Source organism: Chiloscyllium punctatum, chromosome 44, assembly GCF_047496795.1.
Source record: "Chiloscyllium punctatum isolate Juve2018m chromosome 44, sChiPun1.3, whole genome shotgun sequence".
In the NCBI taxonomy this organism is placed as follows: domain Eukaryota; kingdom Metazoa; phylum Chordata; class Chondrichthyes; order Orectolobiformes; family Hemiscylliidae; genus Chiloscyllium; species Chiloscyllium punctatum.
Window position 1 is genome coordinate 49,278,251 of NC_092782.1, and position 25,948 is coordinate 49,304,198.

Sequence of the window (25,948 nt, forward strand, 5' to 3'; positions counted from 1 at the left end):
CCGTCAAACTTACTTCACCTAATGCCTCATTGCCAAAACTTTCCAACAAACATGAAGGCATGGCTTGGCTGATGATGGAAGGGCACTGCCCATCACATCTTCCATGTACACCCAGTCTCTATGCCAACGCATGCTGGCCTTGAAGTGTCTGCATTGTCGAAGAGACTGTCACACATCTCCTTCTGGAATGTGCCCTTGCAAAGGATGTCTGGAGAGAGATGCAATGGTTATGATCAAGGTTCATCCTAGGCAGCTGTGGCACAGGACTCTGTGCTCTATAGTCTGTTCTTCATGACACACCAAGACACACTCGTCTGTGCTAGGAACATCGTCAACTCAGTGAAGGGAGCTCTATGGTTTGTCGGAAACGTGTTAGTCTTCCAGTGCAAAAACTTGTCCTTGACTGAGTGTTGTAGACTAGCACATTCCAAGGTTCAGGACTACATGCTGAGTGAAGCACTAAAGCTTGAGTCAGCTGTCACCAAGGCGCAGTGAGGAAAGACCATTGTCTAAGTTCTTTCTGCCCAAGTACAACGGGAGTCCATTCAATTGTCAGCATATAGTATCCTGCATGAGTAATAAATGCATTTAACTTTTGCAACCACAGGTAATGTCACATCCAGTTCGTCTTCTTTGACATGCAAAGAGTGTACAGAATTGCTCTAGCACCTGTGTATGTATTAAACATTTTTTTAATGAATAAAGTATATTTTTGAAATTAAAAAAAAATTCTGGAGAATGAGTGCCATAAAGATCTTTCTGTCATTCAGTTATCAGACCCTCTGTTTGCCTCAAAATGTATGTACTGTAAATAATGTTCTGCATGAGTAGGAAATGCCTTTGGTTTTGTAACTGCAGGGAATGTCAAAGTCCAATGTTTGTTTTTCTTTATAATGCAAAGACCGTACAGAACTGCTTTAGTACCTGAGTATGTACGAAAAGATAATTTTTAATGAATAAAGCTTATTTTTACAATAAAAAAGTTTGCAAAATTGAACTGTAAAAAGCTTTGCCAGCTCAAATTATATGAGAAAATTAATTGTGAAAGTGTGGAAGAAATATTGCAAATATTTACAATTATCCAGGGAATGAATGAAGCAGAACTATGGAAGTTGTTCTAAGTGCAGAACCAGAAGAGCCAACAGTCATCATTATAAGATTAATAAGCATAAGCAAGATATGACTGTTGAAGGGAACAGTCCTTGGGGAAAGCAGAGACGGTTGGGGAGGGCAAGATGTTCTTGGTGGTGGGGTCTAGTTGGAGTTGGCAGAAGTGTTTAAGGGTGATGTGTTGGGTGTGGAGACTGGTGAGGTGGTAGGTGAGGACAAGGTGGACTCTGTCTTTATTGCGTTTGGAGGGTGGAGTGGTTTAGAGCAGTAGAACGGGGAATGGAGGTGGTATAGTGGAGGGCTGTTTGGATGACAGAGGGAGGAAAAGCACGTTGTTTGAAATAGGTGGACATTTGGGATGGAATGTCTGCTCATCCAAACAAATGCGGTGGAGGTAGAGGAACTTGGAGAATGGGATGGAGTTCTTGCAGGATACTGGGTGGGAGGAGTCCAGGCAGTTGTGAGAATCTGTGGGTTTGTAGTAAATGTCTGTTGGAGACTGGAAATAGAGAGGTCAAGAAAGGGAAGAGAGGTGTCCGAGATGGACCAAGTTAATTTGAAGGTGGGTGGAATTGTGGGCAAAGTTGGTGAACTACTCCAGTTCAGCCTGGGTGCAAAATGCAGTGCTGATGCAGTCATCGATGTAATGGCGGAAGAGTTGGGGCACAGTGCCTGTGTAGGTACTAAAGACGGACAGTTCAACATAGCTGACAAAGAGGCAGGTATAGCCCATCCGGGTGACCATGCCCCCGCCACCCCCTTTATCTACAGCTCCCGCTACACCCACCCCCAGTCCTGAAGAAGTGTTAAACCTGAAACATTGCCTTCTCCACCTCCTGATTCTGCCTGGCTTGCTGTGTTCTTCCAGCCTCCTGCCTGTCCACCATTTGATCTTGGCTGATACCTTTCTAAACCCAATTCTCCTGCCTTCTCCCAGTAATCCTTGATCCCCTTCCAAATCAAGAATCTCTCTCTCTCTCAAACACACTTAATGGCTTGACCTACACAGCCGTCTCCACCAATGAGTTCCACAGATTCACTACAATCCTGCTGAAGAAATTCCACCTGATCTCAGTGCTAAACAGTCATCCCTTCACTCTGACATTGTGCCCTTGGATCCTAGTCTCTCCTACTAGTAGAAACATCTTCTCCATGTCCACTCTATCCAGGCATCTCAGTATTCTATACATTTCAGTCAGATCCCCCCTCATCCTTCTAAATCCCATTGAGTATTAGACTACAAGACAGGAGTAGAAGTTAGGCCATTCAACCTGAAGGGGTTTCTGGTTTTTGATAAACTTGATAATCCCACTTGGATCTTATGGGTAAAATACAGTAAAACCTGGCACAACAAGGCATACTCAATGATGGTGAATGAGCTGGTCTGAATGAACTGAGCAGAATCTGCTCTGCCATTGAATCATGGCTGATAAGTTTCTCAACCCCATTCTATCCCTTTCTCCCATAACCCTTGATCCCCTTGCCAATCAAGAGTCTTTCTACCTTAGTATTAAATACACTCAATGACTTGGCCTCTAAAGCCTTCTGTGACAATGAATTCCATAGATTCCCCACTCTCTGGCTGAAGAGATTTCTCTTTACCTCCATTCTAAAAGGTCTCCCCTTTACTCTAAGCCCTCAGGCCCTAGTCTCTCCTACCAATGGAAACATCTTCCCGAAATGCACTCTGTCCAGGCCATTCGGTATTCTGTAAGTTTCAATTAGATTACCCCTCCCATTCCTTCTAAACTCTATCGAGGATAGACACAGAGTCCTCAAACGTTCCTCATATGTTAAGCTTTTCACTCCTGGGACCATTCTCCATCGAGTATAGACAGAGTCCTCAACCCTTTCCCATATGACAAGCCCTTGATTCCCAGGATTATTTTTGTAAACCTCATCTGGACCCCCTCCAAGGCCAGCACATCCTTCCTTAGATACAGGACTCAAAATTCCCCAAATATTCCAAATACAGTCTGACCATAGCCTTCTACAGCTTCAGCAGTACATTTCTACTCTTGTATTCTAACCCTCTTGGAATCAATGCTAATGTCTACATTTGCCTTCCGACATGCCAACTGAAACTGCACAATAATGATATGATGAGAAATCCAAAGTCCCTTTGTGCTTCAGATTTCCGAAGCGTTTTCCTGCTTAGAAAATAGTTTTCATCTGTATTCTTCCTACCAAAGTGTAGAACCTCACATTTTCCCAATTCTTTGCCCACTTTCCTAGCCTGCCAAGGTCCTTTTGCAGCCTCCCTGCTTCCTCAAAACTGCCTTTCCTTCCACCTATCATTGTATCATCAACAAACTTAGCAACAATATCCTCAGTTCCTTCATCCAAATCTTTACTGTAGAACGTGAATAGTTGCAGTCCCAGCACCGACCACTGTGGAATTCCATTAGTCATTGGCTGCCATCCTAAAAAAAAACCTTTATCTCTACTCTCTGCTTTCTGACAATCAGCCAATCCTCTGTCCATGCCAGTACTTTCCCTGAACGCCATAGGTTCTTCTTTAGCAGCTTCCTCTGTGGGACCTTGTGGAAGGCCTTCTGGAAATCCAAATAGATCGTATCACTGGCTCTGCTTTTTCTAACTTGATCTTTAGGTCCTCAAAGATCTCAAACAAATTTGTCAGGCATGAAGTCGTGCTGACTTAGCCCTTTAAACCATGCACTTTCAAGTACTCTACAACTACTCATTCTTAGTAATGGACTCAAATCTTACAAACAACTGACATCAATCTAACCAACAGTTTCCTGACTTGTCTCCCTTCTTAATCAGAGTTAATACATTTTCAGTCTTTTGGGATCCTCCCTGGCTCCATATCTGGTATTAAACAGTCAGTAGCCAAGAAAGGATACTTCAATCAAGCACTAAATTACTTTTATTTATTCATACTTTCTTTTTCTTGTAATTCATCATTCTCTTTTTACCTTAATTTTTTTCTGTGTACCCTGCCCACAAAGTTACAAGGTCCTGGGTAGTGTTGTTGAACAGAGATCTATGATTCAAATATATAGTTATTTGAGAGTTGCATTACAGGTAGACAGGGTGGTTAAAAAGGTGTTTAGTATGCTTGCCTTCATTGCTCAGGCCACTGAGTAAAGGAGTTGGGATGTCATGTTGAGGTTGTCCAGGACGTTGGAGAGACCACTTTTGGAGTGCTATGTACATTTGCGGTTGCTCGGCTATTAGAAGGATAATATGAAATTGAAGAAGGTTCAGAAAAGATTTAATAGGAAGTTGTTGGGACTGGAAGTTTGAGTTGTACGAATAGGCTACATTTTTCACTGGAGTTTAGGAGGTTGAGTGGTGCCCTAATAAGAGGTTTATAAAATCATGCAGCACCTAGTTAAGGTCTTTTTCCAAGGATGGGGGACTTAAAAAAACTAAGGGGCATTTTTTAAGGTAAGAGCAGAAAGATTTAAAATGGAACTGAAGGGTACCCTTTTCACACAGAGGGAGGTTCGTATTGCCAGAGAAAGTGGTGATTGCAGGTACAGTTACACCATTTAATAGACATTTGGACAGGTACATGAATAGGAAAGGTTTAGAGGGATATGGGTCAAACACAGATAAGTAGGATAAGTTTAGCTTGGGAAACTTGGTAGGCATGGATGAGTTTGACTGCAATATCTGTTTCCATGCTGTATGAGTCTCTGAGAACGGAAAAGGGGCTGGTTTTAGCACTGTAACTTCAACTTGACATGGACCATTTAAATGAAGCCCATTAGGCGCTTGAAGTGAATTTCTCTGAATGATGCTTTTCCAACAGTGCTGTAGGAGGGGGTTTGGAAAATTCCTATAGCGAGATTGAACTAGCAGCTTGGATCATTCGATGTCACATGTCGGCATTTCAATGTGGGAAACTTGAATCTCATAACGAAGAAGGTTAAAAAGAAAACAAGTACAAGAATTCTGATCGAGAATGTCTTTTTCCAACTTTATTGCAGAACATTTTGTGTACACATTAAAAGATAAGATGGTTTCTGATTCATGCAGTGCAATAATAAATAGTACAGATTATGCAGTTAAGGGCATTTATATAAAGGAATTTGGGATAGGAAAAACATTCAATGTTTTGTGAATCTAAATAAGAACAGAACAGATGTTACAATAATAGTTTGACGCAAACCTATTTCTCTTTTCAACTGACAGTCCTGATTTAGGGTTAGTTTTACTTGCATTGACATAGTTCCTAGCTAATTCTATTGACAAAGTACATAATATGGAGTGTAGGGGGTATGTGTGTCATAGCATGTTTCACTTGGATACAGATACTTTGTACATACAAATTAAAAAGGTGATCAGCACAACAAAGTGAGGAGAATCCTTTATAATTGCCCTACATAGATCAGATACAAAAAATGATAAGTCTCAATAAACTTTGCACTATTTATTTTCATCCTTTTATAAATACACTTTAGTTTATATCAAGTTGATAATCTGATATGCTTGATCCAAAGGCCTTGTAATCACATGGCTTGGATTCTGGTGTCTATGATACACCAAAACAAAGCCAAACCCTCACCAGCTCACTCACCATCATTCAATGTGCCTTATTGTGCCAGGTTTTACTGGATTTTTACCCAAAAGATCCAAGTGGGATTATCAAGTTTAGCAAAAACCAGAAACCCCTTCAGGCTGTGAAAGCTAAGCTTTAGTTGTTGAACATTAGATCAAAATTGTGCAAATTTTGTAGCAATGTGTGCTAATTTGAAATATTTAGTAGGATGAAACAGTATTTATTAAATGTGCTAATGCCATAAATAGTTCATTTTTGCTGCAGAAATGCACCCTTTTGTTTTTTTTTTGCAGCTAATCCCTTTTATGATAACCAAGTGAAACTTCAACCAGATAATAAAGTCAATTTGGTGGCTTGGGGGAGGGAGTGCAACAAAATCTATTGACTGACTTTAGGTTGTGACCTTTGGACAGATAAGTTTACCAACTATTAGTTAAGGTGTATTGTACTGTTGTGCATCAACTGCACTGCCTGTAGGTGAATAAAGCTAGGAGCTGCTAGAAGTCAGTTAATCATTGGCACTGATGGTGAAAAAAGCACAAGGAAATAGTGAAAGGCAACCAAGTTGTCTAAAGAAGGAGGAATGCGAAGGAGAAATGAAGAGGGTGTTGTTTCCTGCTAACTTTGTGCTTAAGTTTCAATTGGCTAGTAAAAGGGAAAACAGACCTACAAGAACAAAATTGCATCCTGCAAAGAAATACCCTTGGTATTTCACAGAAAGCAACAAGCTACAATAATGCCACTTAAACTTTATAACCTATGTACATGTTTCACTGCTAAAAGATTGAAACAATCAAATGCTCACTGAATATGATGGCAAGTTGCCTTTCAGCTTAGCCATAATTCTAAGTAAGATGGTGTTGTACTGTACTGAGTCCCTACTTTGAGGCTGAGCATTTACACTGTGGTGATCTTCTTGTCCTTGGTTGCCTGTTTTATAGCAGCCTGCTCACAGATGATCTCTTTCAGCCGCTGCAGTCGCATGTTCTGAGTGGTCTGATCTCCAACTCCAGTTTGGCTGCGATGGAGCAGGCTTAAGGCATTGATGTACTCCAACTCTGTGTACTTTACCCCTTGGTCCACCACCAGGTTGAGCAGCTCATCTGGATTATTGTACAGCATCTCATAGTACTGCCTGTGTAGCAAAACAGAAATAAAGGTTAACCAAGTACACTGCCAATAACTTCACATGCCATATTTAAAAAGCTCGAGGTATGAATGCTAACAACGCATATGCTTTCCCAAGAGAACCTGCATGTTAACCTTCGAAGTTTTAGCTCAGGATTCTCAGTTCTTTTGTGCTCAGGTTTCCAAAGCCTGTCCCCATTTAGAAAACAGTCGACACCTCTATTCTTCCTACCTCATACTTTCCCACATTAGCCAGGGATGCGCTGGTTGATCAAATATCCCAGATAATCAAAAGATCCACATAATAATCACACTAAGTAATAGAAATGGAACGCAGGGAGAATAAACATCATTGTTGTGGTTTATTTACAATATTAATCACTGAAATAATAATTACACAATTTTGCCTTAAATAAAATTTACTGGCAGACAGCCTTCTCAATTGCACCCTCAACTGACTACTCAGACATTGTGGTAGATCATAGTATAGGAGGAGAAATGGACTAGAAACTGAATCAACTATTAATGTTTCATGTGGCGATTTAATTGAACAAGTATATTTATATTGATGCAAATAGATTAGAAAGTGATAATAACTGGACAGAATAATACATAAACTTGGCAGCATTTGAGGCATATAATTTTTGCCAGTTTATCGAGAGTGCCAGTTCAAACAAAGTTTGCTGTATTCTATAATCTCATCCTTACTAACAGACTTTAAAACTGTACCAACATTTGAGACCAGGCTAAGTGCCCTATAATTTCCTGTCTTCCACCTCCCTGTGTTCATAAGCAGTGGTGTTACAATAATCATTTTCCAAACCTCTGGGACTCTCCCGAACTCCAGTTGTTCCTGAAAGATCAGCACCAATGCCTCCATAATCTCCTTAGCCAACTCTTTCAGAACCCTGGGGTGTACTTCACCCAGTCTGGGTGATTTATTCACCTTCAGACCTTTCAGCTTCACCAGTACCTTCTCCTTCATTCTCACCTCTGCCCCTTGACATTCTTGAAGTTCTGATATGCTGCTGGTGTTTTCCACCATAAAAAACGATGCAAAGTACCTATTCAGCTCCTCTGCCATTTCTTTGTTCCCCATTAATAATTCTTCAGCCTCATTTTGCAGTAATCCAAAGTCCAATCTTGCCTCTCTCTCTTACCTTTTATGCATCTAAAAGAAACTTTGCGGTATTCTTTTATATTTCTAGCTAGTATATTCTCATATTTCATCTTCTTCCCCCTTATTGCTTTTTATGGTTGTCCTCTGCTGGTTTTTAAAGGCTTCCAGTTCCTCTGGTTTTCCCATTAATCTTCATCACATTGTGTTTTTCCTTTTGCTTTAATGCTGTCCCTGAATTCCCGTCAGCCATGATCGCCTTCTCCTCCCACTAGTATTTTTCTTCTTCTGCCTTGGGACGAATTTCTGCTGTGCCTCCTGAATTATCCCTAGAAACTCTTACCATTTCTGCTCCACCACTTCCTATTAGACTTCCTTTCCTATCTACTCTGGCAAGATCCTCACCCGTACTTTTCTATTTACATTTACTCAATTGCAATATCATCACATCTGCTTCCAGATTCTCTTTTTAAATCCTTGGGTGAATTCTATCATATTATGGGCACTGTCCCCTAGGGTTCCTTCACCTTAAGCTCCCTAATCATGTCTGCTTCATTACACATCACCAAATCAAGAACTGCCTGTTCCCTCACGGGCTCTACCACAAGCTGCTCCAAAAAAAACCCATCTCATCAATGTTCCAAAAATTTATTTTCTTGGGATCCACTACCAACTTGATTTTCCCAGTCCATATTGAAATTCCCCAAAGTCATTGGACTGGTGCCTTTTTGACATGCCTTTCCATCTCCTGATTTATTTTCTGCCCAACATCCTGACTACTGCTAGAAGCCTGCACATAATTCCCTTTAGGGAGTTTTTCCTTTACAGTTAGTCTACCCATGCAGATTCTATCCCTTCTGACCCTCTTTCACTTCTTGCTATCGCTTTAATTTCATTTCTTACTCACAAGGTAAGCTAGACCCCTCTGCCCATCAAAAGTTTTCTTTGACAAAACATTTATTCTTATTTCCCAGCCATAATGCTCTTGCAATGATGGCCACTGCATCATACTCGCTAATTTTAAGCTGTGCTGCAAGTTCATTTACTTATTTTCATTTGCTATAAGTATTTAAATACAACACGCTCAGTCTTGCATGGAACACCCCTTTTTCATTGTCATCCCCTTATCTACTGTGCCTGATGTTAGATTCCTAACCCTTTCCACACTCCCTATCCTATTACTTGTTCTGGAAACTTCAATAATCTCTCCAATCCCTCCATCCCCGCCAAAGTCCTCATGATCTCAATCTATCTCGAATTGCATCATCACTTTATCGACCTTATTCCAAACATATTGTGCATTAAGATACAAAGCCTTTAAATTTATTCTACTACAGTTTCCTTACACGTTTATTTGGTACAATGTGATATTCACACGTTCTGATAACAGTCAACCCCAGCAATTCTACTTTCTCCTTTATCTTTGATTTTATAACTTTCCTTGCATTTAGTTTAAAACCCTGAACGTAGCCCTCGTTGTGAGATTCACCAGAACTCTGGTCCCAGCATGATTCAGGTAGAGCCCGTCCCATCAAAACAGCTCTCTCCTTCCCCTGTACTGATGCCAATGTTGTACCACTCCAGTACTGTGATGGGTTTTATGCTGTCGAGGAAGGGTGGAGGCGCAAATGGAACAAAAGGGAAGATCAGGGAAAGATTTGAGAGAGAGATTAGAGATAAAAGATGTTATAGAACAAAATGCAATCCAATGTGTAACTATTGTAACCAATGTAGAGCAGATTGGAACACGAGCAGTGTATACATTGAAGAGAAGTACAAACATCTGGAAGATGTGTTTGGGTATTGCACAATGAGGAAGGCTGAGGTAAAAGGGTAATGCTGCACCTCTTGTGATTGCATTGCAAGGTGCCATGAGAGGGGGGTGAGCTGTTGGTGTGATAGATGAGTGGTCCAGGCTGTTGTTGAGGCAATGGTTCCTTTGGAATGCTATCAGGGGATGGGAGGGAAAGGAAGATGGATTGGAGGTGGCATAATGTTAGATTTCATAGAAGTGGCAGAGGATAATGCTATGAATATAGAGGCTGGTGTTGTGGAAAACAAAGTTAAGGAGTGTTCCTTTTGTGGTTTAGGAATCATAGATGTGTGGGGAAGGTTAGGGCCAATGGGGAGGAAAAAGAAAGACATGATGGAAGTCTCATTGTGCAAGGTAGCAGCATTAACAGATGTAACAGAGAAAGAGAAATTGGAAGTTGGAACCGAATTCTTACAGGAAGCAGAGAACAAGTTGTCAAAGTAGCTATGGGTTTGCAATGAATATTAGGAATGCATCCAGCAAAATGCAGTAAGCAGCATTTTAATTTTTATGGGCTTATCACTTTTTTAATTGTCTCTTCCAGCTTTAATTGCTACAGGGAAATTGAATGAAACAGTCTAATTCTGATGCTATGGGCATCACGCATATGGACTATGTCTGGTTGTCTGCAATTGCCCCTCCCACATAGTTGCTTCCTGTTTGTCATTTCCTCCTCCCATTTAAAAAATAATTAAATGGGATGAGAGCACCACCATTAAGGCCAATATAGATCAGCCATTCCTACCTGTGATTTAGAAAGTGGTGATGAGCTACCTTCTTGAAATACTACAATCACTCAGGTGTACAGGCATTCACAGTGTCATGAGGAAGGGAGTTCCAGGATTTTGATTAAATGACAGTAAAAGAACAATGATATGGTTCCAAGTCAAGATGGTTTGGAGGTGGTGGTGTTGCCGTCCATCTGCTGCCCTTGTCCTTGTCCTTCAAGATGGTAGAGTTGTGGGTTTGGAAAGTGTTGTTGGGTGGGTGGGGGGGGGGGGGGGGGGGGGGCAGAGAAAGGGGAGTCTGGATGAACTATGTATTAAACCTTGTAGCTGGTACACACTATTGTCACTGTGCATCAGTGGTGAAGGAAGTGCATGCTGATGGTAACGGATGGAGTACCGATCCATCTCCATCAACAGTGACCGACTCAACACTGACATCTTTCACAAACCCATCGACTCCCACAGCTACCTGGATTACACCCCCTCCCCATCCTGCCTCTTGTAAAAATGCTATCGCTTATTCCCAATTCCTCTGCCGCATCTGCTCCCAGGAGGACCAGTTCCACTACAGAACACACCAGATGGCCTCCTTCCTTAAAGACCGCAATTTCCCCTCCCACGTGGTTGATGATACCCTCCAGCGCATCTCATCCACTTCCGACACCTCCACCCTCGAACACCACCTCTCCAACTGCAACAAGGACAGAATCTTCCGGTTCTCACCTTCCATCCCACCAACCTCTGTATAGATCACATCATCCTCCACCATTTCCACCTCCTACAAATAGACCCCACAACCGGAGATATATTTCTTTCTCCACCCCTACCTGCTTTCCGTAAAGACCATTCCCTCCGAGACTGCCTTGTCAGGTCCACACCTCCTAACAACCCACCCTCCCTCCCGGCACCTTGCCCTGCCACTGCATGAATTGCAAAACCTGCGTCCACTCCTCCCCCCTCACCTCTGTCCAAGGCCCCAAAGGAGTCCTCCACATCCATCAAAGTTTCACCTGCAGTTCCACATGTTATTTACTGTATCCATTGCTCCCATTGCGGTCTCCTCTACACTGGGGAGACAGGACACCTACTCGCAGAGCACTTCAGAGAACATCTCCAGGACACCCACACCAACCAACCCCACAGCTGCGTGCCCAAACACTTCAACTCCCCTTCCCAATCCACTGAGGACATGTAGGTCCTGTGCACTCTCCATCCCCACGCCCTTACCACCCGATGCCTGGAGGAAGAGTGTCTTATCTTCCGTCTCGGGACCCTCCAACTTCATGGCATGAATGTGGATTGCACCATTTTCCTCATTTCCCCTCCCCCCACCTTATCCCAGTTCCAAACTTCCAGCCCAGTACCGCCCTCATGACTTGTCCGACCTCTCCATCTTCCTTCCCACCTATCCACTCTATCCTCCCCTCCGTTCTATCACCATTACTCCCATCTCCATTCACCTATCACATTCTCAGCTACCCTCACCCTAGCCTCACCCCTCTCCCATTTATTTTGCCACCCCCAAGGCACCCAGCTTCATTCCTGATGAAGGGCTTTTGCACAATACGTCAATTTTTCTGTTCCTTGGATGCTGCCTGACCTGCTGTGCTTTTCCATCACCACACTAACGACTCTAATCTCTAGCATCTGCAGTCCTCATTTTCGCCTACCGATCAAGTCAGATGATTTATTCTAAATGGTGTCAAGTTTCTTGGCAAGTGGAGAGGACTCCATCACACTTAGAGGTTGTGCCTTGTAGATGGTGGATAAGCATTAGTGAGACATGAGGTTCAATTACTTCCTGCAGAATTCTTAGCCCAGGCCTACTCTTGTAGCCACAACGATAAAAAGATGAAGTAGTTCAGTATCTGGTGTACTGAATCCACCAGGTTATATCACTTTTGAAAGTTTGAGAGATGTGGTGAAGCGCTTTATAAATGCAAGTCTTCCCCTTCCAGAGAAAGTATCAAATAAATTAATGCAGTCAGCTCATAAAGTCTTATCCTGATACCTTAAGAATGCTAGTTTTCTTAGTGATTATAGACTCTGTCTAAAGTAAAATCCTTTATACTTTGGAGCCAACATTGGATGAAAATAGGGCTGTTTGGATAATTATGATGGAGTATGAAGTTTAAATAGGAAATCTTAGGGAAGAGAGGGCAATTATATTCAGAGTTGGGTCAGGCAGCATCTGAGGAGCAGGAGAATTGACAGTTCAGTCATAAGCTCTTCATCAGGCTGTGCTTTTTCAGCACCAAACTCTTTGACTCTGATCTCCAGCATCTGCAGTCCTCACTTTCTCCTAGGCAATTATATTCACTCTTACATATTCCATCTGGTGATATGATCACTGGAATCATCCTCAAATTTTAAACAGATGTTATTTTTTCTTGTGCATGTACAAGACAGCATGACCTATCATGAATATTTATGAACAACCTCAAAGAAAAGAATGAAAAATTAACTGAAAATTGTTGAGTTGATACTCATTTTTGCAGAGTTCATGATCAAGGGCAGTATAGATTTCAAAATTAGTCATAACTTTGTGCACAAAGCAAGTGTAGAATTTAACCACTTCAGACCTGACATTTTAATAAGTAAATTTTAACAAATCTCAAGCATTACCCAGTTAGTTGGCATAGGATTCATGTAGTGTGTTACTCATGGTTAGCCCATAGTTTCAAGTTCCTGGACTTTACTTTTAAATAACATTCCAAAATTCCCAGCATTTGTTAATGTGCTGTTATTGCAAAAAATAAAAGCTCACAGTATATATCACATGATGGTGTGGTATGGTACTCAAATATTAGCATGGATAGGAAATCGGCTAGCTGGTAGGCAATGAAGTTATATGCAAAATGGGTCTTCGTCTAAGTGGCAGGGGGTGATGGGTGAAGTCCAGCAGAGGTCTGTGCTGGGGCCTCAACTGATTACAACTTACATTACTGACTTAGGTGAGGGGAATTAAGGCAGGATAGCTAAACTCACAGACATCGCAAAACAGGCAGGAAAGTATGATGTGGAGAAGACAGAAGGAGTTTGCAGACAAACAAAGTTGAGCGAACGGTCAAAAATCCAGCAGATAAAGCATAATGAGGGAAATATTGAATTATCCACTTTGGCAGGAAGTATGAATAAACATAGTGGTACTTAAACAGATAATATGCAGAGTTCAGAGAGGGAGAGGGATTTGTGTATTTTAGTGCATAAGTCACAAGAAGTTAGTCTGTGGGTACAAAAGGTAATCAAGAAGGCTAATGGAATACTATCCTTCATTATGAGAGGAATGGAACATAAAAGGGTGTCATGAGGGACACAGGTTAGACCACATCTTGAATATTGTGTATAGCTTTGGTCTCCTTATTTATGCTTTGGAGGTGGTTCTGAGGAGGTTTACTAGATTAGGAGATGAAATGACTGAGTTATCTTAGGACAGGTTGGACAGATTGGGCTTGTTTCCACTGGAATTTAGAAGAATGAAGGGTTACTTGATTGAAGTGTATAAAATCCTAAATGGTCTTTATTAGATGGATGTGGAAAGATGAGTTCAGAATTAGTTGGGGGGGCAATGTTTTAAAATTAGGGTTTACCATTTCAGGGCAAAAATTAGGACGATTTTTATCTGTTTGGAACAAAAAGGATCAAAACAACAGCACTTCAAAAAAGGAAGAAGAGAGAGAAAGCGGGGTACCACGTGGGAGGTATAAAAAAGAACCAGTGAACCTAAACAGCTGTCTGATCAGGCAGTGAACCTTCATAGCTGACTGCCTCTCCTGTTCGTTTCAAGTATCGCCAGACATTGGAGTTCGTTCTAAGAAAAATAAACAAGCAGTGAAATTCACTACTGAACGTGAATGAAACCTGTGTTGGAGAGTTCACAGCAGAGGAACAGTTAATTTTTTAAAATTTAGATCTGTCTCTTGATTAAACTTTAAAAATATAAAACATAGGTATGAAGCTATCCTGCAGCAGTGTTTTTAGAGCAGTAAGACTGTGCTATTTTCTGGGTGTGTAGACTGTTAAGATGTAAGGTGGCCTTTGTTGACTTGTGGGATGTAGAAGATAGGGAGAATTACAGTGCTCTTGGAAAGGTGTTTGGTTGCAAATTCTATCGGATTGCCTGGATCAGTTGGAGCAACAGTTAGAGGCGATAAGGAATTTACAGGAGCTGGGGGCTGATGGATGGCAGTTTCAGGAAGGTAGAAAAACCGCAGATACAGTTAGGTAGATGGGTTACCTTCTGGAAAGGTAGGAGAGGTAGGCAGGTAGTGCAGGACTCTCCTGACCCAAGCAAATCTGTTTTGGAAAACGTAGGGGGTAATGGATTCTCAGGAGGATGTTGCACTGCCAGCCAGGTTTCTGGGACTGACACTGGCTTTAAAGTAATGAAGGATAGGGGTCTAATTAGTCAGAGACAGAGACAGACACAGACGTTTCTGCGGGCAACAATGAGATATCAAAATAGTGTGTTGCCTCCTTGGTGCCAGGATGAAGGATATCGCAGAGAGGGTGCAGAATATTCTCAAAGGGGAGTAAGACCAGCAGGAGATCATTGCACACATTGGAACTATTGACATAGGAAGAGAAAAGGACGAGGTTCTGAGGAGACAATATAGGAAATTAGGCAGGAATTTCAAAAGTAGGTTTGAGGGTAGTAATACCTGGATTACTCTGGTGCCACAAGCTAGTGAGAGTTGGAATAGATGGATAGAGCAGATGAATGCATGGCTGAGGAGCGGGAGCAGGGGAGAAGGATTCACATTTTTGCATCATTGGAATCTCTTCTAGGGGAGAAGTGACCAATATAAGAAGGATGGATTGTACCTGAATTCGAAGGGATTGAATATACTTGCTGAGAGATTTGCTACAGCTGCTCAGGAAGATTTAAACTCGTAAGTGCGGGACGAACCAGGGAGACAGTGTGAAAAGAGATCAGTCTGAGACTGATGTAGTTGGGAAAAGGAGCAAGTCAAAAAGTCAGGGGAGACAGGCACAAAGCAGAGAATGAGGTAAGACTGATAAACTAAATTGCATTTATTTCAATGCAAGAGGCCTAACAGGTAAGGCAGATGAACTCAGGCACAGTTGGGAATATGGGACTGGGATTACATAGTGATTAAAGAGACATGGTCAAGGATGGACAGGACTGGCAGCTTAATGTTTCAGAGTACAGATGCTATAGGAAGGGGGCAAGAGAGGAGGGGGAGTGGCGTTTTTGATTAGGGATAACATTACAGCTGTATTTAGGGAAAATATCCTGTGAATATGTCCAAGGAAGTTATTTGGGTAGACCTGAGAAATAAGAAAGGAATGATCACCTTACTGGGATTGTATTAAAGCCCCCACAATAGTCAGTGGGAAATTGAGAAGTCAATTTGTAAGGAGATCTCAGTTGGCTGTAAGAATAATAGGGTGGTAATAGTAGGGATTTTACATTTTCGAACATAGCCTGGGACTGCTATAATGTTAAGGGCCTGTACGGAGAGGAATTTGTTAAGTATGTCCAAGAAAACTTTCTGATTCAATGTGTGAATTTATTTTTACCACCTTTCTTAAATAGTAGCATCACATTAGCCAACTGTCAGTTTTCTGGTGCCTCACCTATGGACTTCAATGATACCAATATCTCAGCAAGCGGCCCAACAATCACTTTCCTAGCTTTCTTGGGTACACTTGATCAGGTCCTGGGAATTTGTCCACATTTATGCATTTTAAGATGTCCAACACCTCCTGTGTAATATGGGCATTTTTCAAGATGTCACTATTTATTTCCCCAAGTTCTCTAGCTTCCATATCCTTCTCATAGTAAACACATGATGCAAAATACTCTTATAGAATCTCCTGCGGTTCAACGCGTAGGCAAGGAGCAAAACTTGACCTCCTGTTAGAAATAAGGCAGGGCAAGTGACTGAAGTGTCAGTGCGGGAGCACTTTGGGGCCAGCGACCATAATTCTATTAGTTTTAAAATAGTGATGGAAAAGAATAGACCAGATCTAAAAGATAAAGTTCTAAATTGGAGGAAGGCCAATTTTGATGGTATTAAGCAAGAGGTTGGTGGTAGACATTCCCTGATAAAAGGATGGCTGGTAAATGGATAGCCTTCAGAAATATGGTAACGAGAGTCCAGAGACAGTATGTTCCTGTTAGCTGTGGGGAATGAGTAAAGAGATTGAGGTTTTGGTCAAGAAAAAGGATGCATTTGTTACAGTTGAGTGAATCCCTTGAAGAGTATAAAGCCAGAAGAAGTATACTTAAGAGGGAAATCAGGAGAGCAAAAAGGGGACATGAGATAGCACTGGCAAGTAGGGTTAAGGAGAATCCAAAGGGATTCTACACATACATTAAGGACAAAGGAGTTACTAGGGAGAGAATCAGGCCCCTCAATGATCAGCAAGGCAGCCTATGCGTTGAACCGCAGGAGATTCTATAAGAGTATTTTGCATCAGTGTTTACTGTGAGAGGGATAAGGAAGCTAGAGAACTTGGGGAAATAAATAGTGACATCTTGAAAAATGCCCATATTACACAGGAGGTGGTGGAGGACATCTTAAAATGCATAAAGGTGGACAAATTCCCAGGACCTGATCAAGTGTACCCAAGAAAGCTAGGAAAGTGATTGTTGGGCCGCTTGCTGAGATATTGGTATCATTGAAATCCATTGGTGAGGCACCAAAAAACTGACGGTTGGCTAATGTGGTGCTACTATTTAAGAAAGGTGGTAAGGAAAAGCCAGGGAACTGTAGACTGCTGAGTCTGAAGTGGTAGGCAAGTTGTTGGAGGGGATCCTGAGGGACAGGATTTACATGTATTTGAAAAGGTATGGACTCATTAGGAATAGTCAACATGGCTTGTGTAGGGAAAATTGTCTCTCACTAACTTGATTGAGTTTTTTGAAGAAGTAATGAAGAGGGTTGATGAGGGCTTTAGTGACACCAAAAGGGCCAATCTGTGCTTCAGGTGGAGCAGAAGTTCACTGTCCTTGAATCTAACTACAGGCTATTTTCAGATACCAGACTATTGATGCTAAACTCCAGAGGCTCAACACAATCATAATGGGGCTCAAGTCACATTCATGTGAATTACAACCCAAAGTAGTGCGTGGAGCTAGGAGAAAATTATTTACTTTGTTTTTGTGGAGACGTTCAGAAATCTCTTCGTAATCCCAGTGTAATTCTTAAAAGAAAACAACTAAATAAGTAAAGCAGACACAGAGATCAGCACCGAGACATTTTGGAGACACTCTGAAATAGATATCAGGCTTCTCAAGGAAGAGATCACTCAGTCCTTCTTTTCTCTTCTACCACTTAGTTAGATCATGACTAATTTATATATCTATCCCATTGTGTCTGCCCTAGCTTCATATCCTTTGACACCCTGGCCTAACAAACATCTATCTATTGGTCTCAGTCTTGGAAGCTTCCTGTCCAGAATCCACAACATTTTAAGTTCAGATTTGCATTATCTCCTTCGTGGAAAATGGTCTCATTTTAATTTTAGGATTTACCCCAGTTGTTTGGATTTTCCCCACTACAGGAACTAGTTTTTTTTTTAGTTTGCATCTGCTCTATCTTTTCTATCACTCCTCAAACGTGTAAATACAGGGAATAGCAACTAGATTGTTTCATGCAAGTGGTACAGGACATCGGAGTATTGCCAGACTCAGTTGAGATGTAGTTCTGACACCCTTGGAAAGCAGGAGACAGCATGAAGCATGTGTTCTGAAGAAAGGTCACTGGACTCAAAACGTTAACTCTGACTTCTCTCCACAGATGCTGCCAGACCTGCTGCGACTTTCCAACAATTTATGTTTTGGGTTCTGATTTCCAGTCTCCACAGTTCTTTCAATTTCATATTACTCCTATCCTGCCAAATAGCATAGGCATACAGCTAGGAAGTTTTCTGTGGTTGTCCGCAGTACTCAGTTAAGTGAAGGGAGACAGTGTTCAGTCAGGGGACCCTGGCACAGTAAGACAACACAGCCCCCGATATCAATGCAGCAGTTTGGACACAGTCAGTTAGTCACAACAATAAAAATAGAAATTGCTGGTAAAGCTCAGCAGGTCTGGGTTAAGGTGGGTGAGAGCAAATGAGGGAAGATGTTTCAAGCAACAGTGAGAATGGGAGGGCATGAGCCTTAGTAAGAAGTGGTACACTAACGAGGTATTGGAGTGATTATTGTGACACTTAGCCTTGTGGATGGAGAAGGTCTGCTGTGCATTCCTTCAGCTAGCTGACACTGCTTCAAACCAGGGTGAGGGCAACCTCTGATCAGCCTGGTATGGTTTGAAGTCCTGGCTTTCACTGTCAGTACTGGAGGAAAAGGATGACCGACTTCTACACCCTCATGTCTAGGAGGATTTCCAGTTCCCTGCCTGCAATGCAAGGTGCCAATTTTCTCGCTTCTGCCATGTCTGGATCAATATCAGAAACCATTCAGGGCAGCTCTGGATTAGTAACACTTGTCCAGGTACACAAAATGTTTTAAAGATGGTGTAGGCACAACTGATGCCGGCCTTTCAACAGATATCCGGTGAGCAGTGAGTTGTTCCAAGATTGAAGAATTGTCTGTGAACAGTATAGAGGCTGACTTAGGAATTGTAAACTCGTTTTCAAATCAGGAGCAAATAGAGAAAGGAAGATGGGATTCTGAGAGAGAGAGAGAGAAAAGACACAGAAAAAAAAGATTTTGTTTTCAAATCTCAAGCGTAAGTAAAATCTTAAGTAACGTGAAATTTAATTTTCAATGCCGCTGTGATTGTTTCCCAACAATTAAGACTTCACACAACATTCAGAAGGAGACACCTTGTCTGTGACTAATTTTGATCCTATTTTGACCTGTAAGCATTTGATTGGGGAGTTTAACAGTGAGATGCCATTTTTGCACAGTTTACAGAGCAGCCTACTTCCAAGTGAACAACCTCCAGAATTTTGTTTGTTTCCACTCACCTGAGGTTGTTGTTTGATTTGCACATAAATAATAGAGTGTTGTGGTATCTTTATGACTACAGAGATAATTTGAAAAATTAATATAATTGATTCTGGCACTGGTAGACTGTTGACAAGGGTCTGAATGACAATCACATTTCCTTATTGATTTAATCCACATGGATGTTTATTTCTTCTGATTTACCAGCCAAATGAATCAGCTTTGCAAAGATGGAGCATTAAATCTGTTTTCTTCCTCTGTTTACACCCCCTCCCACCCACTACCCAACACAAAGACAGACAGAATGGCAATTTTAATTATTCATTGTGATAGCTTATTTTGATGGTGTGTTGCTGTCCTTGGTTTAAATGCATTATGTTGATGTTTAAATGTGAAATTTGCATTTAGCAAATGCTTCAAGCTAGCCCTGAAATATTTTATTCATCTGAGCTGAACATATTTGCGAAATAACCCAGTAAATTTGCTTTAATTTATTTTAATTTACTTTCAATGTCAGAATATTCCATTTCACTGTCTGTGCCCAGAATTCTAAGCATATATTAAGAATATATATGTTCATAGTTTCACATGCAAATAAGCTGGATCGCCAATGTTTAACATTGTAAAATATCACTAATCAATGTTTTCCCATGCTATCTAATGGATCTATCCCTCAAGGGCTGTCTATACTTTGCAGCTTCAAACACATATTATGGTCATAACTAAATTATAGTTCCAATGATGGAGAGAAAAACAGCATCAGTCGCAACATCTGCATTGACTATTAACATATAAGGTCACCCAAACATGAATTTACTATTAAACACAATGCATGAATAGCATGATCAGTATGATCATGCAAATTTATCATTTACATTTTAATTAAGGAATCTTACAAAATAGAAGGAGCACATTCTGACCATTGTGTTTGTGTGGTTCTTTGAAAGAGCGATCCAATTAGTCCCATTTCCCCGCTTTTTCTCTACAGAGAAACAAAGTTTTCTTTGGCAAGTATAAAATTAAGATGCACATTTTTCAGGGCAGCAAACTATAGTTCACTTTCTGCAGAAGGCAAAATCATACCCTCTGCAGAATTGTGTTTATTTCACTAATGTAAAGATTCAGGCAGCAACAGTAAAATCTGTTCCCATTTTGTTTATAGTTAACAGATAAAAAGCAAAAAGATATAAGCAGCTCATTACATTGCTTCCTTGTACCATTCCTTCACAAATGCTATAGTGACATTTGATTTTACAGATGTTATTATGACTAGGTGTGTAAACTTTGTCCCTTGAGAAGGTGCAGCCCTGTGCCAGATGTTGAGAACTCAATCAGATTTAGCACTTCAGTGTTGCTATTTAATGAGGAAGATAAAGTTTTTGTAATATCCTGGCCAACATATCCCTCCACCCAGACTCCCACCACAACAAACAAGTTCATTGATTTCATTTTTGTCTCTGAGACTTAGCTAAATGGCTAAATATTTTGTAGTTCTTTATTCATGAAAATAAGCCAGAAAACAACACGGAGATGAATGATCACCGATCTACTGGCTGCAATGTTCAACAGCACATTCTTATTGGAATGTACCGATCGGACTGTCACTGAGACAGAAAGATAAAACGAGTCTGAGGGAAATTGAGAAACAAATTTGTAAGGAGATCTCAGCTATCTGTAAGAATAATAGCATGGTTATGATAAGGGATTTTAACTTTCCAAACACAGATAGGGACTACCATAGTGTTAAGAGTTTAGATAGAGAGTAATTTGTTAAGTGTGTACAAGAAAATTTTCTGATTCAACATGTGGATGTACCTACGAAAGAAGGTGTAAAACTTGACCTACTCTTGGGAAATCAGGCAAGGCAGGTAACTGAGGTGTCAGTGGAGGAGCACTTTGGGGCCAGACACCCCAAATTCTATTAGTTTCAAAATAGTGATGGAAAAGGATAGACCAAATCTAAAAATTGAAGTTCTAAATTGGAGAAAGGCCGATTTTGATGGTATTGGGCAAGAACTTTCAAAAGCTGACTGGGGGCAGATGTTGGCAGGTAAAGGGATGACTGGAAAATGGGAAGCCTTCAGAAGTGAGATAATGAGAGTCAAGAGACAGGATATTCCTGCTAGGGTGAAAGGGAAGGCTGGTAGGTATAGGGAATATTGGATGACTAAAGAAATTGAGGGTTTAGTTAAGAAAAAGAAGGAAGCATATGTCAGGTATAAACAGGATAGATCAAGTGAATCCTTACAAGAGTATAAAGACAGTAGGAGTATACTTGAGGGAAATCAGGAGGGCAAAAAGGGGACATGGGATAGCTTTGGCAAATAGCGTTAAGGAGAATCCAAATGGTTTTTACAAATACATTAAGGACAAAAGGGTAACTAGGGAGAAAATAGGGCCCCTCAAAGATCAGCAAGGTGGCCTTTGTGTGGAGCCACAGAAAATGGGGGAGATAATAAGTGAGTATTTTGCATCAGTATTTATTGTGGAAAAGGACATGGAAGATACAGAATGTAGAGAAATAGGTGGTGACAGCTTGAAAAATGTCCATATCATGGAGGAGGAAGTGCTAGATGTCTAGAAATGCAGGACTCCCCAGGACGTGATCAGGTGTACCTTAGAACTCTGTGGGAAGCTAGGGAAGTGATTGCTGGGCCTCTTACTGAGATATTTGTATCATCGATAGTCATAGGTAAGGGAGGAGGTTGGAAGGTAAGGAAGACTGGAGGTTTGCAAATGTGGTGCCACTGTTTAAGAAAGGTGGTAAGGACAAGCCAGGGAACTATAGACCAGTGAGCCTGACGTCAGTGGTGGGCAAGTTGTTGGAGGGAATCCTGAGGGACAGGATGTACATGTATTTGGAAAGGCAAAAAAAACCTGCAGATGCAGGAATCCAAGTTGGACAAGCAGGAGGCTGGAAGAACATAGTAAGCCAGGCAGCATCCGGAGATGGAGAAGTCAATGTCTTGGCTTGCTGCGTTCTTCCAGCCGCCTCCTTGTCAACCCAAGGAAAACGACAGACTCAGGTTTAAATCTTTGTAGCTGATGGAGGAGAGCTTCCATAGTGAGCTGGCTCAAATTTCAAATATATGACCTGTTTGTCATCCAAAGTTATAGATGGAATCTATTATTATTGGAACGTTCCCATAATCCTCTGAACCATTCACATATTTATATACAAATGTGATCTGTGTGAAGTGTCCTCAGGGAGGTGGTTGGTCTAATAATCTTATATTTCCTCCTTTGCGGACAGGAGGTAAAGCCAGTATCAGAATTCAATGCTGGGATTGTTTTGGAGGAGATGTGGGTGAGGTGGGAGTCACCTTCAAACCAAGACTCCACATACACTAGCACAAGTTCAATGCATGACCAGTTATGCAGTTGGAGGTTGAAGGCTTTCTTTTCAAAATCACTATCACGAAGCTGTTTTACGGCCCAACCTGTGCTTATTTCACCCAAATAATAGGATGTGGCAATATCCTTTACCTTGACTGCTTAATTTTAATTCATCTTATAAAAGGAAAAAGATACTTGCCTAACCTCCTTGACTTTTTGCTTTCTTCTCCTTAATTAATAGATCTGACAATTATCATTAAATTATAATTATCATTGCTCTTGGTCTGAGAGGCCATCTGCTTTGTAAAAATAACAAGGCCACGAGCTAAAGTTATTTTTTTTTGTACAGATATACAAATTATTGCAACAAAAATACAGGACCTGATCAGGCGTACCCGAGAACTCTGTGGGAAGCTAGAGAAGTGATTGCTGGTCCTCTTTGCTGAGATATTTGTATCATCGATAGTCACAGGTGAGGTGCCGGAAGACTGGAGGTTGGCAAATGTGTTGCCACTGTTTAAGAAAGGTGGTAAGGACAAGCCAGGGAACTGAGAGCCTGACCTCAGTGGTGGGCAAGTTGTTGGAGGGAATCCTGAGGGACAGGATGTACATGTATTTGGAAAGGCAAGGACTGATTCAGGATAGACAACATGGCTTTGTGCCTGGGAAATCATGTCTCACAAGTTTGATTTGAGTTTTTTGAAGAAGTACCAAAGAGGATTGATGAGGGCAGAGCAATAGATGTGATCTATATGGACTTCAGTAAGGCGTTTGACAAGGTTCCCCATGGGAGACTGATTAGCAAGATTAGATCGCATATTGGCTCAAAGGTAGAAGACAGGGTGGTGGTGGAGGGTTGTTTTTCAGACTGTAGTCCTATGACCAGTGGAGTGCCACAAGGATCAGTGCTGGGTCCACTACTTTTCATCATTTACATAAATGGCCTGGATGTGAGCATAAGAGGTATAGTTAGTAAGTTTGCAGATGACTCCAAGAATGGGGGTGCAATGGACATCGAAGACAGTTACCTCAGATTACAATGCGATCTTGATCAGATGGGCCAATGGGCTGAGAAGTGGCAGATGGAGTTTAATTTAGATAAATGTGAGGTGCTGCATTCTGGGAAAGCAAATCTTAGCAGGACTTATACACTTAATGGTAAGGTCCTAGGGAGTGTTTATGAACAAAGAGACCTTGGAGTGCAGGTTCATAGCTTCTTGAAAGTGAAGGCGGCATTTGGTATGCTCGTCTTTATTGGCTAGAATATTGAGAACATGAATTGGGAGGTCATGTTGTGGCTGTACAGGACATTGGTTAGGCCACTTTTGGAATATTTCATGCAATTCTGGTCTCCTTTCTATCACAAATGTGTTGTGAAATGTGATAGGGTTCAGAAAAAATTGACAAGGATGTTGCCAGGGTTGGAGGATTTGAGCTATCGGGAGAGGCTAAATAGGCTGGGGCTGTTTTCCCTGGAGCATCTGAGGCAGAGGGGTGACCCTATAGAGGTTTATAAAAGCATGAGAAGTACTGATAGGATAAATAGACAAAATCTTTTCCCTGGGGTGGGGTGTCCAAGACTAGAGGGCATAGATTTAGGTGAGAGGGGAAAGATATAAAAAAGACCTAAGGGGACAACCTTTTCACGCAGAGGGTGGTACATGTTTGGAATGAGCTGCCAGAGGAAGCTAGTACAATTGCTTCATTTAAAAGGCATCTGGATGGGTATATGAATAGGAAGGGTTTGGAGGGATATGGGCCGGGTGCTGGCAGGTGGGACTAGATTGGGTTGGGATATCTGGTCGGCATGGATGGGTTGGACCGAAGGGTCTGTTTCAGTGTTGAACATCTCTATGACTCTGTGACAGTGAACTCTGGGTATATCTGCTACCAAAAGTATGTAGAGCTTCTCGCTTGGAAGCGAATCTGTACTTTTTGGAGGGATGTCTGCTTTCTCAGTAAACAATTCTTCACAAAGTTTTAAAAATTCCTATAATACCCGATACTTCAGATCCATTTAGGTTGTAACTTCACAGATTGGGGAAGCAATGACAATGGTATTGCCGCTGAACTGTGTTAGGGTTGGAGACCCACATTAATGTTCTGGGGCATGGGTAAGAATTCCCCAACCTTTATTAAGAATATAATTCATCCTGTGGCTCATCATACATATTTTTGATTTTTACTATGTTATCAGCAAGGAGTTAGATTGTGGGCAGAGCTTCGCACTTTTAACTGAAGAGAAAGCAAGATACAGTAAACCAAAATGGATCAATTACAACTTAACAAGAATCTGGCAGAGGGAGATCTTACAGCTCTGATTCTCACTCACTGACTTAGTTATACAGGAATTCCCTGTATAATTCAACTCATCACAAATCAGGGAGGCATAATAAAGAGCAGCCATTGACTGATCAAGCACACATAAATCAACTCTGGTACTGTATTATTATGAGCACATCAGTCAATTAAAAATAATTTAACATCAATAATCAAAGTGTGTTCACCATCTCTAGTCTTGTGGGGTGCTGAAGAAGAATGTACATTTCTGAATCAAACTGTAAGGTTCATCAAAGGTTCCAGGAATTGCTATAAATTTATCAGATAAAAGTCACTCAACAAGCAGCTTAGCTGCTGGCAAAAATTTGGGACGTACCCTAATTTCACTGGTTAAAACACTAAGATTAAACAACTGCAAATGTATCTCAAAATCATTATGGCAAACTTTACTAAGAATTACTGAAAGTACAGTCATACCAACATAGTTTTTCAACTTGCACTCATCAGGACAACCATAAGAATTCCAAATTTCAAAAGGAGCAACTGCCAGAGAAAAGGGTGCTGAATGATTGGCAAATCAGCTCTGATAAATTGACGCATTGTCAGGGAGAACGCACCAGGGAGCTACTGTTCCTCATGCTTAATTTTAATTTTACAAACGCACAATGCCTGGACATACTTCTTCTTCCTGCAGAGTACAGCTCAAGTGTACTAAAGCAGAAATGTACTGCTGAGGCTGTAAAAGGTTCTGGTTAGACCTCATTTGAATATTGCGAGCAGGTTTAGGCCCAGTGTCTAAGGAAGGATGTACTGGTCTTGGAGGGGTTCCGAGGAGGTTCACAAGAATGATTCCTCAGATGAAGAGCTCGTCATATGAGGAGCGGTTGAGGACCCTGGGTCTGTACTTCATGCAGTTTAGAAGGATGAGGGGAGTTCTCACTGAAACTTGCGGAATACTAAGCTGCCTGGATAGTGTGGA

The 25,948-nt window shown here is 41.3% G+C and overlaps 1 protein-coding gene across 1 annotated transcript in view; it reads right to left on the reverse strand.

The window, feature by feature from the left end:
- Nucleotides 1–5,032: 5,032 nt before the first annotated feature.
- The window catches only part of exoc4 (exocyst complex component 4), a 567,281-nt gene continuing 546,365 nt past the window's right edge, over nucleotides 5,033–25,948 (reverse strand). Inside the window, exon 17 of the mRNA XM_072562911.1 lies at nucleotides 5,033–6,776. Within this exon, the coding sequence (XP_072419012.1) occupies nucleotides 6,539–6,776 (238 nt within the window). The 3' untranslated portion in view covers nucleotides 5,033–6,538. The remainder of the gene's footprint in view (nucleotides 6,777–25,948) is intronic.